This window comes from Akebia trifoliata, unplaced genomic scaffold (genome assembly GCF_017979445.1).
Source record: "Akebia trifoliata isolate Shusen 1 unplaced genomic scaffold, ASM1797944v1 Contig01390, whole genome shotgun sequence".
NCBI classification, from domain to species: Eukaryota; Viridiplantae; Streptophyta; class Magnoliopsida; order Ranunculales; family Lardizabalaceae; genus Akebia; species Akebia trifoliata.
This window is the reverse complement of record NW_028237687.1, coordinates 303,981-319,163: the sequence shown is the minus strand read 5'-3', so window position 1 is coordinate 319,163 and position 15,183 is coordinate 303,981. Positions and strand designations below refer to the sequence as shown.

General features: G+C 34.3%; 1 protein-coding gene across 2 annotated transcripts; it reads right to left on the bottom strand.

Moving 5' to 3' along the window:
• Positions 1-312: 312 nt before the first annotated feature.
• LOC147380481 (uncharacterized) lies at positions 313-8,661 on the bottom strand. 2 transcript variants are annotated; one of them, XM_086431651.1, is made up of 7 exons: positions 8,485-8,661; positions 6,071-6,147; positions 3,130-3,251; positions 2,555-2,691; positions 1,708-1,855; positions 1,238-1,397; positions 313-711 (listed from the first exon to the last, which is right to left on the bottom strand). In XM_086431651.1, the coding sequence occupies exons 2-7, from the start codon at positions 6,081-6,083 to the stop codon at positions 617-619; spliced, it is 675 nt and encodes a 224-aa protein (XP_086287777.1). In that variant the 5' UTR covers positions 6,084-6,147; positions 8,485-8,661; the 3' UTR covers positions 313-616. The 2 variants fall into 2 exon arrangements, with proteins under 2 accessions (XP_086287777.1, XP_086287779.1); XM_086431653.1 differs by lacking the exon at positions 8,485-8,661 and adding an exon at positions 7,563-7,587.
• Between the last annotated feature and the right edge of the window lie 6,522 nt (positions 8,662-15,183).

The following is a 15,183-nucleotide window of genomic DNA, read 5'->3' as shown; positions in this document are numbered from 1 at the left end:
TGTTCGAATCATCGAGAACAGCTTTTACTACCTGAGTTGTTAAGATACCACCCCAAAACACACTGCATTTAGAAACGTGGACTCTATTAAGTAATTTTCCAAAAAAATAAAAAGTGCTCAACAAGAAAATGTAAATACTGACATCAAGTTTTGTGGTCAAGGGGATAGAAAAAAATGAGAAATCATCACTCCCTCCGAATTTCTTATTGCCTGTTATCCATAACAATCACACTAACATCACTGCCATTGTACTCCACCACATGTATTTTTAAGTGCTATTCAAATTCAATCAATCAGCCACACCTCCACAAATCCATAAGTCATTGATAAATTCCAAGACTCTTTAAGGAATTTGCAATACATGCCAAGAAGCTGATCAAGTAACGTCAACAAGCAAAGGTAACTGTCCCGAAAAACAGATTCAAACTCAACAACATTCACTAATTATTCGACGAATCACATATCAACACACTCAAATCAATCTCCAATGTTGGGAGAGTAGTAACGCCACCGAATCTTTTCTCTTTTTTTCCTTTTACATTGGAACTGACGGTAGTTTACAGTTGTAGTAAATATGAAGGGGGAAACAAAAAAGGTCCATAGTTCATGCATGCACTTACATAAAATCATAATCATCAAGTGCTTCATCATAGGCGCCGACAACTGCATCATCGTCCGGCTTATCAAGGTGAAGTTGTTTCTTCTTTGCAGCTGAGAGACAAGGAAGAGGGAAATCAATAGCCACTTCTAGAGATAAGTTATATAAATTATTAAATGAACCCAATGATATCTCACTTCTCAACTAAACTGAATTTTACCATAATCACTGGATTCATTTGAGTTCATTTGGACCAGAAAAAGATTTAAGACTTTACAGCCTCGAAATGTCAATGAAACAGATGGTTACAACCACCTGAACAGGGTCAACTATGGCATGGGTTATGCTAGGTTCAATGTAGTCGAATAAATAGGGGAATAACTTCATATTTTTTGGAGGATGAGTTGGAGTTGAACCCAAGGCCTAAAAGTTTTGTTGCAATATATCAACTGAGTCCTGGGTAAAAGCCCTTAATTAGGGATGGATATACTCGATTGGGTCAACTCTGGCATGTTACAGTTGGTCCAAGGAATATGGCCTCGTTGTTTATATTCTCCAGGCATTGGCATTGGAAGACCATAATTCTAATCCAATTAAGATTTTCACATGTGAAATGTAATGGTTCATCCAACTATATACCTGTTTTCTTTTTACCAGCGTTGGCTTCTTTCTCTGCCTTGATCTTTTCATTTGCAATTGCTGTGATTGAAGAGGAAACCTCTTTAGCATCTGCTGCTTTCAAAGAGGTCATTGACAGTCTCATTACTGCCTTGAGTAGGCCTATGTAATGAAAGCTTTTCTGCAACGGAGATTAAACAAAACAACACATTAAATTCAGAAGCACCTCAATAACCAGTATACCCAACCTAATTGATTGGATGCATTGGGTAATCATTGAATATGGGTAATAAGTGTAGATATTGCATGTCTAGGCAGAGGCAGCCCCAGCCCCAGACCCAGACCCAACCCAAATTATCAATCTGGTTCTAACAGACTCACCCAAACAGGAGTAAATCAGGCGAAAGTTCATTAGGTACTTTTCGACACTCCCTACCTTTAATATATAAAATACCACATCAGTAAACATGAACACAGAAAATTTAACACACCTCATATGGGCGAAGTTTATGAGAAATGAGTTCTGCATACTCCATGAAATCGCTTTCGGAATTGGGAATGAAATTATCAAGTGACTTCTCATTGCCTCTCTTGGAAAACAGTTCCGTAGTGGACTTGTAATCTGCCTCTTCCACAAGCCTGTGATGGAGAAATACAATATCTGAGGCCATTTCAGCACCGACAAAAGACGACATGTGCATTCTTCATTGAAGTTTATTCAAAATAAAATAAAAATGAGAATTCACAAGCCGTCATTAAAAGTCTCAGAGATTCCAAGATAGGGGAAAACACATTCTGCAGTCAAATCATGATCAACCCGTGTCCAAATGAGTACCAACATTATGATCCGTTACCGATAAAAAAACATCATATGTGAAAACCATGTATTTCAATTAGAAAGTTATTTAATATTTCTCTTTATTTAAATAAATTCCGTGGATTTTAAATTGTCAAACAAACATTTTCCTTAATCTTTCTCTTTTATGAAAAACTACAAAAACGAAAATTTATGAATGTAAGATCCATCTTTCAGAAATATTAAATAACAATTATTCAACGCCCCCAACGATATGAATATTTAAATCATTGCAAAACCTCTTAAGATCGAATGCACCCTAAATCAAAGCAATCTGAATTTGATTTATTATAACTTTTTTCACCACTCAAATTTAAGATCTAGATCAGAAAATTGAGATGCTTCAGTTGTGATCTTCTGGGGCTACCCACTTATGGAATGGTCTGGATGATTGAGTAGGTCAGTTGCATATACAACATGTGATTATATAATCAAACCCCAATTTTACAAACCAAAAAATGAACAAATACTTCTCATTTTACCTTTGCTGGCGAAGCTTCTCCGCCACAGGATCCAGGTTTTGTTTGGTTTCTACTTCGGCAGCTGTTTCTTTCTTTACACTCACTTTTGCCACAGATTTCTTAGTGGTCTTCTCCACAGGAGGTTGAGGTGCAGGAGCCTGACCACAGCAATGTGCAGCATAGCAAAAATATTTTAGACTCAAGTTTCTAAGAAGATGCTGTCATAGTAAAAATATTGTTAATGACATAGGTTCCAATTGTTGTAGTGGTCGGATGATATGATAGTACCGTTGGTGCAGCAACAAACATATTATTTAACAAATATAACTAATACATTCAATTCTACGTAACCAAAGCAGCCCAATTTTTTAGTATATCACTGTGTCGGACAAGTGGAAACCCACCCACTTACCATCTATTCGAGCAAAACCTTACGGCATCTTTATATCTTATTTTTGTGCACTGCATCCTTCAAAGTTCCTAGGGATGCTCAATAAAATTCTACAACTTACTAAACATAATCCCCCCCCCCCCCTCTCCCCCCACTGAAACAAGCATTAGAGGAAACAATATATAGAAACAGTGAAGAATTGTACCAGAGTAGGCTCATCATCATCTTCCCAAGATTCCTTCACATCATTGTCTTCTACATCTTCGTCATCCCAATTATTTTTAGGTTGTTCAACTTTAAGAACAGGTGCAACTGGCTCATCATCCTCTGTTAGAGATTAATTAAAAAAAGGTTATAAAATTGTAAAAGAGCCTGATAATCTCCAAAACAACAAGAGTACACAAACTTCTTACAGAAGAAGCATTGCAATTCTATGCCAAATGAGGTCTATATGATATCAAGGCTAAACTAAGGGAGATATATGTATAATGTTTTGCAAAACAGCATCTACCACATTTCACGCGTAATCAGGTTCCTTTAAAAATTGGGAGAATGACTCTGAAGAGAATATGTACCGAATAGTACCCTAGTAAAGAATACAGACCATTTAAGTCCCACTTAATAAAATATTAGTCTATTAAGGATCGTTTGAAGATTTTTTTAAGAAAAATACCTGAAATACCCTTTTAACTTGACAAAGTGTTTAATCTAAAAATATAGGGAGTCAAATAAAAAACTTGACCAATTTATCTAGTTATGAATATATTTTTATGAAAAATAAAAAATAAATATTTTATTTATTTAAAATTATTCATAAATTCAATATAATTTTATTTGACTCATTTATGTCGACTTGCTAATTTTTGAGTTGAATCAATTTGATGAACATTCAAATCGAGTTTTAAAATTATGTTTTAATTATTTATATATATTTTAATAAATCTAATATACATAGACCAAATAAATTTGATGATGATCATACTCGTCTCCATCATCAGCATTGTTGTAGTCATCAACATCATCTATGTTATTTAAAGATAACTAGTTTTGCTAAGAGAAACAAGTTTTTTTTTAATTGATCTATAAGAGATGACCATAGTTAAGGGGGTGTGTCTTTAATCATTGAAAGGGTAATTATGGTATTTTCACTTCAAAAATCCTTGTTAGACTAATGTTTGATCAATTGGGAACTAAAGAGTCCATATTTTTTAGAAGACTTTTTGGTACATATTTTCAAAAAATAGGCCTTTGCTGTCATTGTCCCCCTTAAAAATAAAGGACAGACCAATTTGTTTATTATGTGAAGAAAACAATGCCTCCAAAAGCAAACAAAGGTATATTACCTCCCTAATTATATTTTTCAAACTAAAAAAAATATTGAAAAAATAATAATTACATAGAAAATTAAAGGATAGAGTTAAAAGAGAGGGTGAGGGGAAGTACTTCATTTAAGGAAAACAGAGACACTAAGGACATCATTTCTCAAAGTGGATACCACATTCCATTAAGTAATGGTAGGACGTGACTGATAAGATTGAGACTCCTACAAACAGGTGCATGGAGGTGGACTCCGTAGTTTTTGAAATGAATAGCTATGCCAGGTACAATTTCTTTTGTTCTGACAAGTATAATGAAATCAATAAAGTAAAGGAAACCATGCAACAAAAAAAAGGAGACTCAAACCATGTGGTCACTTAAAACTGGACAAAGATCCACACAAATGATCTTGATCGTCGGATTAACAGAGATCGAGTGGCCGATATCTAAAACAGAGCACGTGCTCTATTTGGTCACTTAAAACTTTTCAAATTTGCATAGACCTCCCCGCGTCATAAGGAGCCCTCAAATAACAAAATTAGAGACATCATCTTCTTCACTCTTCTGATGCCCTAACCCTCAAGAAATAGAGAAAGAAAAGATGTTTTTTGGAATAATGTGAAACTATGCAGCTGAGCTTATAATCTTTTTAACAATTCTTCTCTTCCTCTGTTCTTTGGCCACTCTTCTTCAATTCCTCCCTTCTCATCTCTCTCTCCCCCCTTCTGATCCTCACCTTTGTTTCTCCAAACTCTCTTCCTCACTAAACCCACCACCATCGCCATCATCTCTTCTTCCTCCTTCACCCTCCATCAAACAAGATCAAATAACTAATGGAACCATGATCAAGAGAGCTTTCAACCCATATGGTTCTCGTTCCTACACATTCATTCACATGGCTTCTTACAAAGGAAGTCTCAACACTTTCTCCATTATTGGTATGGCTTCAAAACCTCTTCATCTCTATGGTAAGCCTCAATTCCAATGTGAATGGATTCCATTTGGTTTCAATCAAACTATCATCACAACCATTGGTTTCAAGATTCTTCCTGATTGGGGTTATGGTAGAGTCTACATTGTTGTTATCATCAATTGCACTTTCTCCCAACTAATTGGTTCCAATGGGTTTGATGGTAAATTAATTTTACATGCTTCCACTGCTGGAGGTGGTAATCGAGATGTCAATTCTATAGAAAATCAGATATGTTCTATTTTTTTCCTCTTCTCATTATACTTTAAAACAACCAAAACTATACCTACATAAATGGCACAATATCAACGGAAATTCTATGAAGTGTTTATTAGGTACATACTTTAGTCCATGTAACAAAATGCATTCAATCATCCAGTAATCTCAGACCACAGAATATCTACAACATCTATATAATAAAACACAATGTGAACCCCACTCTACTACACTTTGTTGGGTTATAAAGATTGAGACAAAGGAGTAGAGTTCACACGTTTCCTTTTCTCTTCTCCCGACTTCAACTTTATTGTCCTTCATCTCCTCCCCCAGCCCCTTTTCAATAATACCCCTCTAACTTTACCTTTTTTCCTCTTTGACCCTTTTAACCCAAAAGAGGATGCCCGTGACGTAAGCATTTGCAAACTCTAGTCAAAATAAAGGAAGACCTTCTCTACCAAAAGTAAATCATGTCCTTATAATGTATTGATTTTTAACAATGAAGTCACTACTAGAAATATGAAGTATGCACTAAGCATATGTACACCTCATAAATCTTCCAAAACAGATCAATGTGCAAAACTAATGTACACCATTCCACGATAGCAAGAAATTCTATCAATCCAAGAATAAATAAAATTACCCCAGTCCTCCATATTTCTTGCACTTTTCGGTTATTGAATAGGCAACTTAGATATTAACAGAGCAGAAATTCAAGACCTGCGTGGAAAGAAAGGTTAACATGTGAAAGATCAGAAACAGAAGCAATTAACAACATATTTTAAAGATAAAAGAATCAAACACACTGGATGGTTTTGTCAATTCAATGGATGAATAAATAGAATTTTCTCTTTCCCAACTGTGAAAGCTCCACAAAACATTTAGCTAGCCTAGTTGACATTAGCTCTATCAAGATCTGAAAGACCACTAAATCTGAGTGGTTCGGAAATAAAAAGAAAATGTGCACGAAGCAAAACTACTTTCTTCTGTCTGATAGTGTCAGTAACTTTAAAGATTTAGATGTTTGGTAATCAATATTACACCTTCCAAACATAACATTAATCCCACGAATCAGTATACAGCAAACATGCAGCGTCGAATTTACAAAAATCAAAATCAAAAGAAACCAGGGAGTGAGAAAGTTATACAAAACATTTAGCTAGAAAAGCTGAGATTTGCTCTATCATGATCTGAAAGACGTATAAATATATGAGGTTCAGCACTAGAAAAACTAAATGTGCACAAATCAATACTTCTTTCTATTGTATGAGAGCGTCGGTAACTTTCAAGGTTTGTGTGTTTGGTAGACAATCTTATACCTCCCAAACTCAAAATGAAACATAAGTACATAACCCTAGTCCGAGAATTGGGATACAGCAAACAAACAGTGCAGAATTTACCAAAAAAAAAAAAAAAAGAATCAAAAGGCAAAGACTAATAAATAATGACATTACAAAATAACAGAAGACACCTATATAGAACTAGTGGGTAATGTTGGGGTGATCCAAAAAAGTTTGGGTAGAGTCGGATCTAATTGTTGGCTAGGTAAGCATTCTGTAGTAATAGTAGTTATTAACCTTCTAGACCATACCATGGGGGTTAGTGAAGGGAGGGCCTCAATTGGTAGAAAGAAAAAAAAAACCACTTTGATAATTTTAACTTATCAAAACAAAACAACAGCATACATAGAGAGAGGAGTGTTTGGAGGCCCTTAAAGAGAGCCAAACATGGTGCCAAACAATTTTTCAAAATATGGATTAGAAATTTCAGAATGGGCTGATTTTTTTTTTTTAGGATGGTCTCTATGGTGAGGAGATTATCCTCACAAAAAATCAGCCTAGTCCAAAATTTCTATCCCCATCAAAAGTGGTTTACAAATAATTGACGGTCCACGTTTCTTCAACTTGTAAACTAGGGTTAGAAGTTTCAAAATGGGCCGATTTTTTTAGGATGATCTCCTCACCATGGAGATCATTCTCACAAAAACTCAGCCCATTCCAAAACTTCTAACCCGTAGTTTGAAAAACGTTTAGCTCTCTTTGGGGCCTCCGAAAGCTTCCCATATATATATTGTGTCTTTTAATCAATGTTGTTCAATTACAAGATAATTCAACAAGGGAGTCTTGTTTGGGTACCTTGTTGATTTCTGTCTAGATTCAAATTCATCCTAACCTATATTGATTTCGTTGGGTTACCTTCTTGAGCAAACAAACACTAGATAGGCCTTCAGGAAGCGAACAAGAGTAATCCAAAAAGCAAAGAATATTTCAAGATGCCTACCTAATCACAAGTATAAAATACTAAATCCGAAGAAGCTAAATATGTTTAGGGTTTTTTTTTTTTTCTAAATTGACTACGATGTATAGTTTCCTTCAAAATCATAAATAATCCAATAACCAAAATCTAAAAATAACAATAAAAGAGAAAACAGAACCAATAATTATGTTTCCTATATGGATACACCACAGGATTCCAAGTATAAAACGTTGTTTTTATTATTTCTAAATCAGATTAAAAAGTATAATTTCCTCAAAATCGAAGAACTGTGAAGGATTCATCGAAAACGATAGATTTTCCACAAGGGAATTTTTTTTTTTTTTTTGCTCAATTTATTACCGAATAAGGTTTCTTAAAAGTCAGAAGACATCCAACGCAAAAAAAAAAAAAAAATATATATATATATATATGTTTAAAAAAACACACACACACACAAGCAAAGAAAAATGCCTGTTTCCTGTATCGAAACAGCACAAGATTCAAAATATTAAACGTTGTTTTTTCTTCTAAATCAGATTACAAAGTATAATGTCCTCAAAATCGAACAACCGTGAAAGATCCATAGAAAAACGATATATTTGCCACAAGAAATAGTTCTTTTAGGTTAAATTTATTACCGAGTAGGGTTTGCTTCAAAATCAGAAATCATCCACAATTCAAAATTAAATTAAAAATAAAAATGCGAAAACAGAATCTGAAAATCTGTTTCCTGCATCGAAACAGCACGAGATTTAACTCTACAAACCCTAATTTTAATAGACAACAACAGAGAAAGATTACCTGATGGAGAGTAAACCCTAATGTTCGTAAAAGATTCGGGGGGTGAAGAAGATAGAAATGAGAAGCCTTAATCCTCAAAATGTCCTTAAATAGTGTCCGCCGCCGCGAAGATTTATCGAAAAGTGACTGATTTGATCTCTTAAGACTTGAGAATGACGAACAGCCCCTACGCCCATACACACACAAATGAGTTGTTAGGTTGGATTTCATGACGTTTGTTTTTGGAAAACTTGAGTTCTGGGTCGACTCAAAATCCAAACGAGTCGATCCGAGTCGTCTAGGCTGATCCGAGTTTGACCTAATTTAGAGAACTTCTATTGTTACATTTATTTTTAATTATCACACAATAATCTTGTAATTAAATAAAGGGTAAATTATACTTTTACCTCTTTGGCATAATTCTATGTGGACCCTCTAACATTTCAAAAATTGCATGTACTATATTTTTTCCTCTTCTTTAAGAGCAACTCCAACGAGATATCCATCTACATACCCATAAAAGGGTTATCATGGCTTATAGGTAGCCATTTTGAATATTTATAGGTATGCACTCCAATTGTGGTATCCATAATTAGCTATCCATAAATATTTTTATTTTAATTGAGGTGAAATAAGTAAAAGTTCGGGTTCAATAACAGGTATCGTGAGATGAAGAGTTGGGGAACCTTCTTCTCTTCCTTCTAACATACACTAAAACCCTAAAACCATGAACGAAAACCATTAAACCACACACACACCTCAGAAGCCATTAATGGAGGTTCAACTTCTTTTTTTAACAAAGAAAAAATATATATATTTTGGAAAGATAAATTATTTGTACTTCTTCTTCCCTTAAACAATAAAAATAGAAAGAGGAGGCTTCTATTTCTTATTCCTTCACCAAAAAAAAAAAAAAAATTATAGAAAAGGTGTAAAATTTAACTCGTATGAATTTAAATAAAAGAAAAAAAATTAGAAAAGATGTTTATTTAAGATTTCACATAATGAGTGACTTGTGATCTGCTAGTAGTTGTTCCCTTTTTTTCATTCACTCATATCTTCTTCATTAATCTAAAACTAGTAAGGGGGAGAGATCAAAAGAGAGGTAGAGAAATGTAGATTTTAAGAGATGGCACTTTAAGATTGAGAGAGAGAAATGAAATAGCATAAAGAAAAGTTTTTAAATGGTCGAAAAAATCTTACAAGAATATGAAAAGGAGTTCCAACAATTTTAAGATTGGGAGAGGAGATAGATAAGATAATTTACTTTGAATAATAAAAATCATAAAAGAAGAAAATGGCTACTAAGAATACACCTAGAGGGCGAAAGTTAGCAATACACAGAGTAGATGATGACTTCGACCTTTGAATGTCATTATTTGTCGAATTGAGATGAATCAATTTTAGATAGCTAATGAAGAAATGACTGAAATTACCTCGACCATTTTTCACTAAATAGTGAAAAGGGATCCTATTGATAGATTGGACATTTTTTGAGAAATGGGAGTCGCCATCTAGTTTAGGTTTATGAACAAAAAATAACTTCAAATAGATCTAGATCGGTCCACGGATAAGAGAAATGAGTAAGATTACAGATTTCAGAAGGTATTAGGCATCCAACCCACCCAATCGAGATGATCGGTCTCTGCTACGATCCAAAACTATTAAATGGTCAACATACTGAAAGTGCCCTCGATCTGCGGGGTGTGCGGATCCACTTTTGATTTTTGAGGTTTGGGAGTCGTCATCTAATTATTACGGTCTAGGAACCGAGCATTGACTCTGACAAATAAAAATAACTAATCTATGAATAAAAAAAGAAACTATGGTTCGGGGATCACATTACGGAGTTGGAAGGTATTAGGCACCAACCTCGCCCAACAAACGCCGATCTTACTATTTCCCAAAAAGTGATTACATTGCTAAAAAGACCTAAAAAAAATAAATAAAATAAATAGAATAACATACATATATATATATATATATATATATATATATATATATATATATATATATATATATATATATATTCGATAATCACAACGATTTGTTCCCTCAGAATTGATAGAATGGCTTCTCGTAAAATACTCATCGCTTTGTTTTCGTCGTTTGATTTACTTCGGATCTCCAAGATGAAGTACCTATTTCTTAAATCTGAGTATTTTCTAAATTTTTTTATGGATTTCTAGGTATTTTTTGGAATTTTTTCTACAAAACCTAGGGTTTGGATGATAAGTAGGGAGTTAGGACTTCAAAATCAGGGTTTTGGAAAGGTTAAGGAGATTTTTTGACCTACTTTTCCTAGGGTTTGTTTTGACCTGCGAAATTAGGTTGTGGAGACTCTATATTTATAGAGTTTTTAAATAAGGTGAATCAAGATTTTAACTTAAGTCTTATTTGATTGACTAGGTTTTTTTAGATTAGGGTTTTAATTAGGGTTTTGACTTAAGTCTTATGAGATTGACTTGATCTTTTAAATTAGATTTTTTAATCTTACGTACAATGAAAGAATATATTTTTAAGTTTTGTGAAGAATCCCCTAATTATATCTTTAATTATTTGGACCCCCACATGGAGGGGTCTTTTAATAAAAATTCAAGAGGGCTCCATTTAAATAAGTGGGCAACCATCAACAATTTTGCTTGAAGGCTTGATTGATTAATTTTCTTGGTTCTGATTTTTAAATTAATTTTATTAAGATTTCACTTTACGTTAATTAATATTTTATTTATTAATTTCAAAATTTAAAATTTTTAAAATTGAAAATGTAACACCTTAGATTTTCAACTCATATCTGGAGGAAATTAAATGGTGAGATTTTGAGGAAAATACCGAAGGAAGGACTTGGTGTAAGATACTCAAATAATGGTTTGATTAATTTTAAGAAAAATCAACTTCGCCATTAGGTTAAGAAGAATCAGAATATATATATTAACCTGTAAGTAAGTTCGAATTCTAGTTCGGAGGAAAAAGTTATAAAATCCTTGAATTTCGCGTTAAGTGGGATCCAAAATAGTAAAATTTTGTTAGAGCGAGAATTAATAAAATTTGATAATACCATTAAGTCCGCAACAAAAAATTATTCGAAATGGAATGCTCATTCATCATTTTTCGAGTCTGAATAGTCGAGTTATCGCCAAAACTAGTAACCATGAAAGAAAATTACGAGTTTACCCTCAAGTCTCTTATTTAAAAGAAAGTTGGATTCTTTTTATTCATTTATCTTCTTCTCCAAAGAATCAAACGATAGCCACTTCCCAACCTAAGGGTTTGACCCATTCCCATCAAGGTCTAGCGTGAACAAGGCTGAGTTGAACCTCAACGAAGAAGGCAAAGTTGTCGGCCACGACAAGAGCTATAACTTCACCATCTTTGGTTGTCCATTCTCGTTCGTTTTACCCATTCTCCATCAAAAACCAGTCGGGTAGATAGAGTGAACCTCAACACACTCCATCTGAGGGCTTCATCGAGTTAGGAGTTAGGTCTATATTTCATTATAGAGGAGAAGGAGAACGTCGTTGTCGGATACCTTGCAATCCTCGCTCATTTTGCATCCAAGTTAGTCCAACCTCGACTCTAGAGCCATCCAACCTTGATTTGCAATGCTAGCTTATATCCTTGGCGTCCACAATGGTAAGGGACTCTCAATTCTTGTTAATAACTTTAGATTTTCGAAATGTGCATTTAGGTTTTGAAACAAAACTTATTGTTTGCATTTAAATCGTAGAAAGTTGGTGTTTGATTTCAAATTTATGGTAGAAGTAGATGTTTTGATTGTGTTTTATCAAGTTTTAACCATAAACTCGTGGGTAGGTTGAATGATTCGAAGAACGGAAGAAAAATCTGAAATACGATCGAAAAACCCAAAATTCGCGAGAGTGTTCAGTGTTGTTGATCCCACCGATACCTGCCAAAGGCCATTCTGTCGGTGCCACCAACAGAATGATGCTTCTGCCACCGATAGCCACCGCTATGTTCCTTATAACTTGTACATGAATTCCCACTCTTCATTTCATTAAAAATATTTAAGTAAATAGAAAGTAAATGTCCTCTTTGAGATCCAAATCTCAAATGATCAAAATCCAAATTTTGGTTTCAAGAAAAAACGTAGATTTCGACGTTTTCGACAAAATTTCAAAATGTAATAACTTTCGTATTACTTTGAATTAGGCTATGAAATTTATATGATGTCAAATCTCGTGATCGAGACTTTCATTTTCAAAAGCCCATTTTCAATTTTGAGAACTTTGAAAAATTGAATTTTAGACACTTAGCCAAATTTTCACCAGCTTTCCTTATTTTTAACAACTTTAGTCCTGTGCATCGCCGGAACCTCGTTTTGAATAAACCGTGATGGTTTTCGATGGAAAGATCAAAAATGACTTTGAAAGATTGAAAATAAATAGTTTGATTTGAAATACGAAAAATGAGAATGTCGAAAAAACTGGAAAGGGATGAATCGGTAAAATGTCAGAGTTACACCAGAGGGGTGATGTCAGCATTTTACATTGTATGTTGTATGTAGGTTGGTGAAATGATATCCAGGTTATTAATAAAAATGTTGCATGTTTATTTAAGATTATGTTAGCGCGTGTGCTGAGTACTATTATTTATTTTTAGGCCGAGGGAGTCACAGTTGCATAGTAGGAACTGGATATTCATTCTCAACCCTGTTATGTTAATTTCTCTTTTGTTTTAAATGAAAAACATGATATATATATATATATATGCAGCTATTTTGTGAGCTGTTAAAGGGTTTGTGATTGCCTGAATGGATAGTGCGCACATCATCTGGAGGGATGCACTGTCTTGGGATGTACGGTAAGGACCACCAAGCTCATACGTAGTATGGGACGCGTATGAGAGTGGAGTCACAACTGAAATCCGGATCCATTCCTTTCTTATCTTTACCAATGAACGTGTATTGTAAATGTGGTCGTATACAAGTGGAGTGTTATTTTGGGAATCACATGCACGCTTGATAGGTATAGACGAAGATGATTAGTCAGTAATCACTAACAATCTAGTAGTAGTCGAATGTTTTGACACATCGAAAAGAGACTCATTGCTTACGGTCACCTCAAACGACCAGCTTAAGTTAGATAAATGGTCCCGCAAGCGTGATAAACAATGACCAACCACAAAATCAGGAACTACGATGTTATTGAAGAATATCATGTCCCGATTGGGAGCGATCCAGTCGTGAATCTCAACTCTTTAATTTCAATATTTCACCACTTGTACTATGTATCTATTGTTATATTTCGAATTATACACTGTAAAGCATGTCTATTATTTCAATGTTGTCAATTGTATTTGCAATAAGTCGAAAAATGTATAATGAGTATGGATGATTGATGTTATGTGTAACTTTTAAACTGTTTAGTTGCTCATCCCTGACTATATGTACTAGTTGATCGTATTTTATTTTGTAAAACCTTGCATGTATCAAAATGTTTAGTATGTTTTACTCGATCATGTTTAGGAAGGGTTATTAATAGGAATTGGTTGTGGACTTACTGGGTAACTTTCTTTATTCACCCTTTCTTTCCTTTTTTTTTTTAGTTTCAACACTTACAGTTCCCGAGGCAGGTGCAGAGTCGATAAGTGAAGAGTATCTGGTCGATCAGATCGACGATCAGAGTCTATTGCTTGGTGAGCACTAGGACTGCATCCCTTAGTGTTGTCAGTTTCATCTAAGATGTATGTAGTCTTTGGATTAAGAGTTTAAGTCTATGTTAGAGTGAGAGTATTTTTTTGTAAACCTGTATATTGTTAAGTTTTCCGCACTCTGATCTATTTATATGTTAGATGTAACTAGTCTTTCGCTGTTAATTCTTGTATTTGCATATTTATATACAGGTTTTGTTATATATTGGATTATCAGGTTTTCGTGTTCCGTAGAATGCTAACATAAACAAGGGAGGCCATGTCCAAATTTCGAGGTAATACGTAGTACCTTGAGATTTGACATTGGATTTTGTGTTAGCGTTTCGATAGGACGTCACAGATGGTATCAAAGCATAACATTAGATCTGTATGGGATACAGGTCAGCTATGTTTTAGAAAATAGGCTGATACCACAACATTAGGGGTAATCATATAGTATTAATAGGAATCCGATATCCGAGCTCATTAGTGGTTCCGTATTGGGATTGCGAGCTCTTTCGTGTCTAGTAATCCGTAGAGTCTAGTAAGCCTGAGATAAGATCTAGGTTCATTCTACAATAATGAAAATGGTGTTCATTACTAGATTCTGTATTATAATAATGGTTAATGCTTCCGTAAGAATGATGTTGACATAGATCTAAGGAGTGTCATTTCTTCTGATAAATAGTATATTATTGAACTCGTAGGTTAGGAAATATGCAAGGAAACAGAGTTACAACTAGACCTATAACAATGAATCAAATTGATGGAGAAGATCTTTCGAGGTCGAGTAAACTCACCAAGATAAAACGGTTGATAGAAGCTGTCTCAAAGTTAACCCAGAGTTAGGCCCTCATAGAAAGGAGACAATTAGAGATGTTTGAGGTTCAAATGATCATGGTAGGCCAATTGACAAAAATATTAGAGAGGATAGAAAAAAAGCTCGACCACCATCTTACGAATAAGTCCCAATAGGATCCAAGAGGAAATATGTAACACCCCGGATTTTCAACTCATATCTCGAGGAAATTAAATGGTGAGATTTTGAGGAAAATATCGAGTGAAAGACTT

Bases quoted from the DNA above. Each gene is read 5' to 3' on its own strand.
- LOC147380481 (XM_086431651.1), bottom strand. The intron at 2,692-3,129 runs GTACAATTCTTC...TGCTGTGGTCAG, and splicing joins ATGATGATGAGCCTACTCTG to GCTCCTGCACCTCAACCTCC. The intron at 1,856-2,554 runs GTAAAATGAGAA...TCTCCATCACAG, and splicing joins GAGAAGCTTCGCCAGCAAAG to GCTTGTGGAAGAGGCAGATT.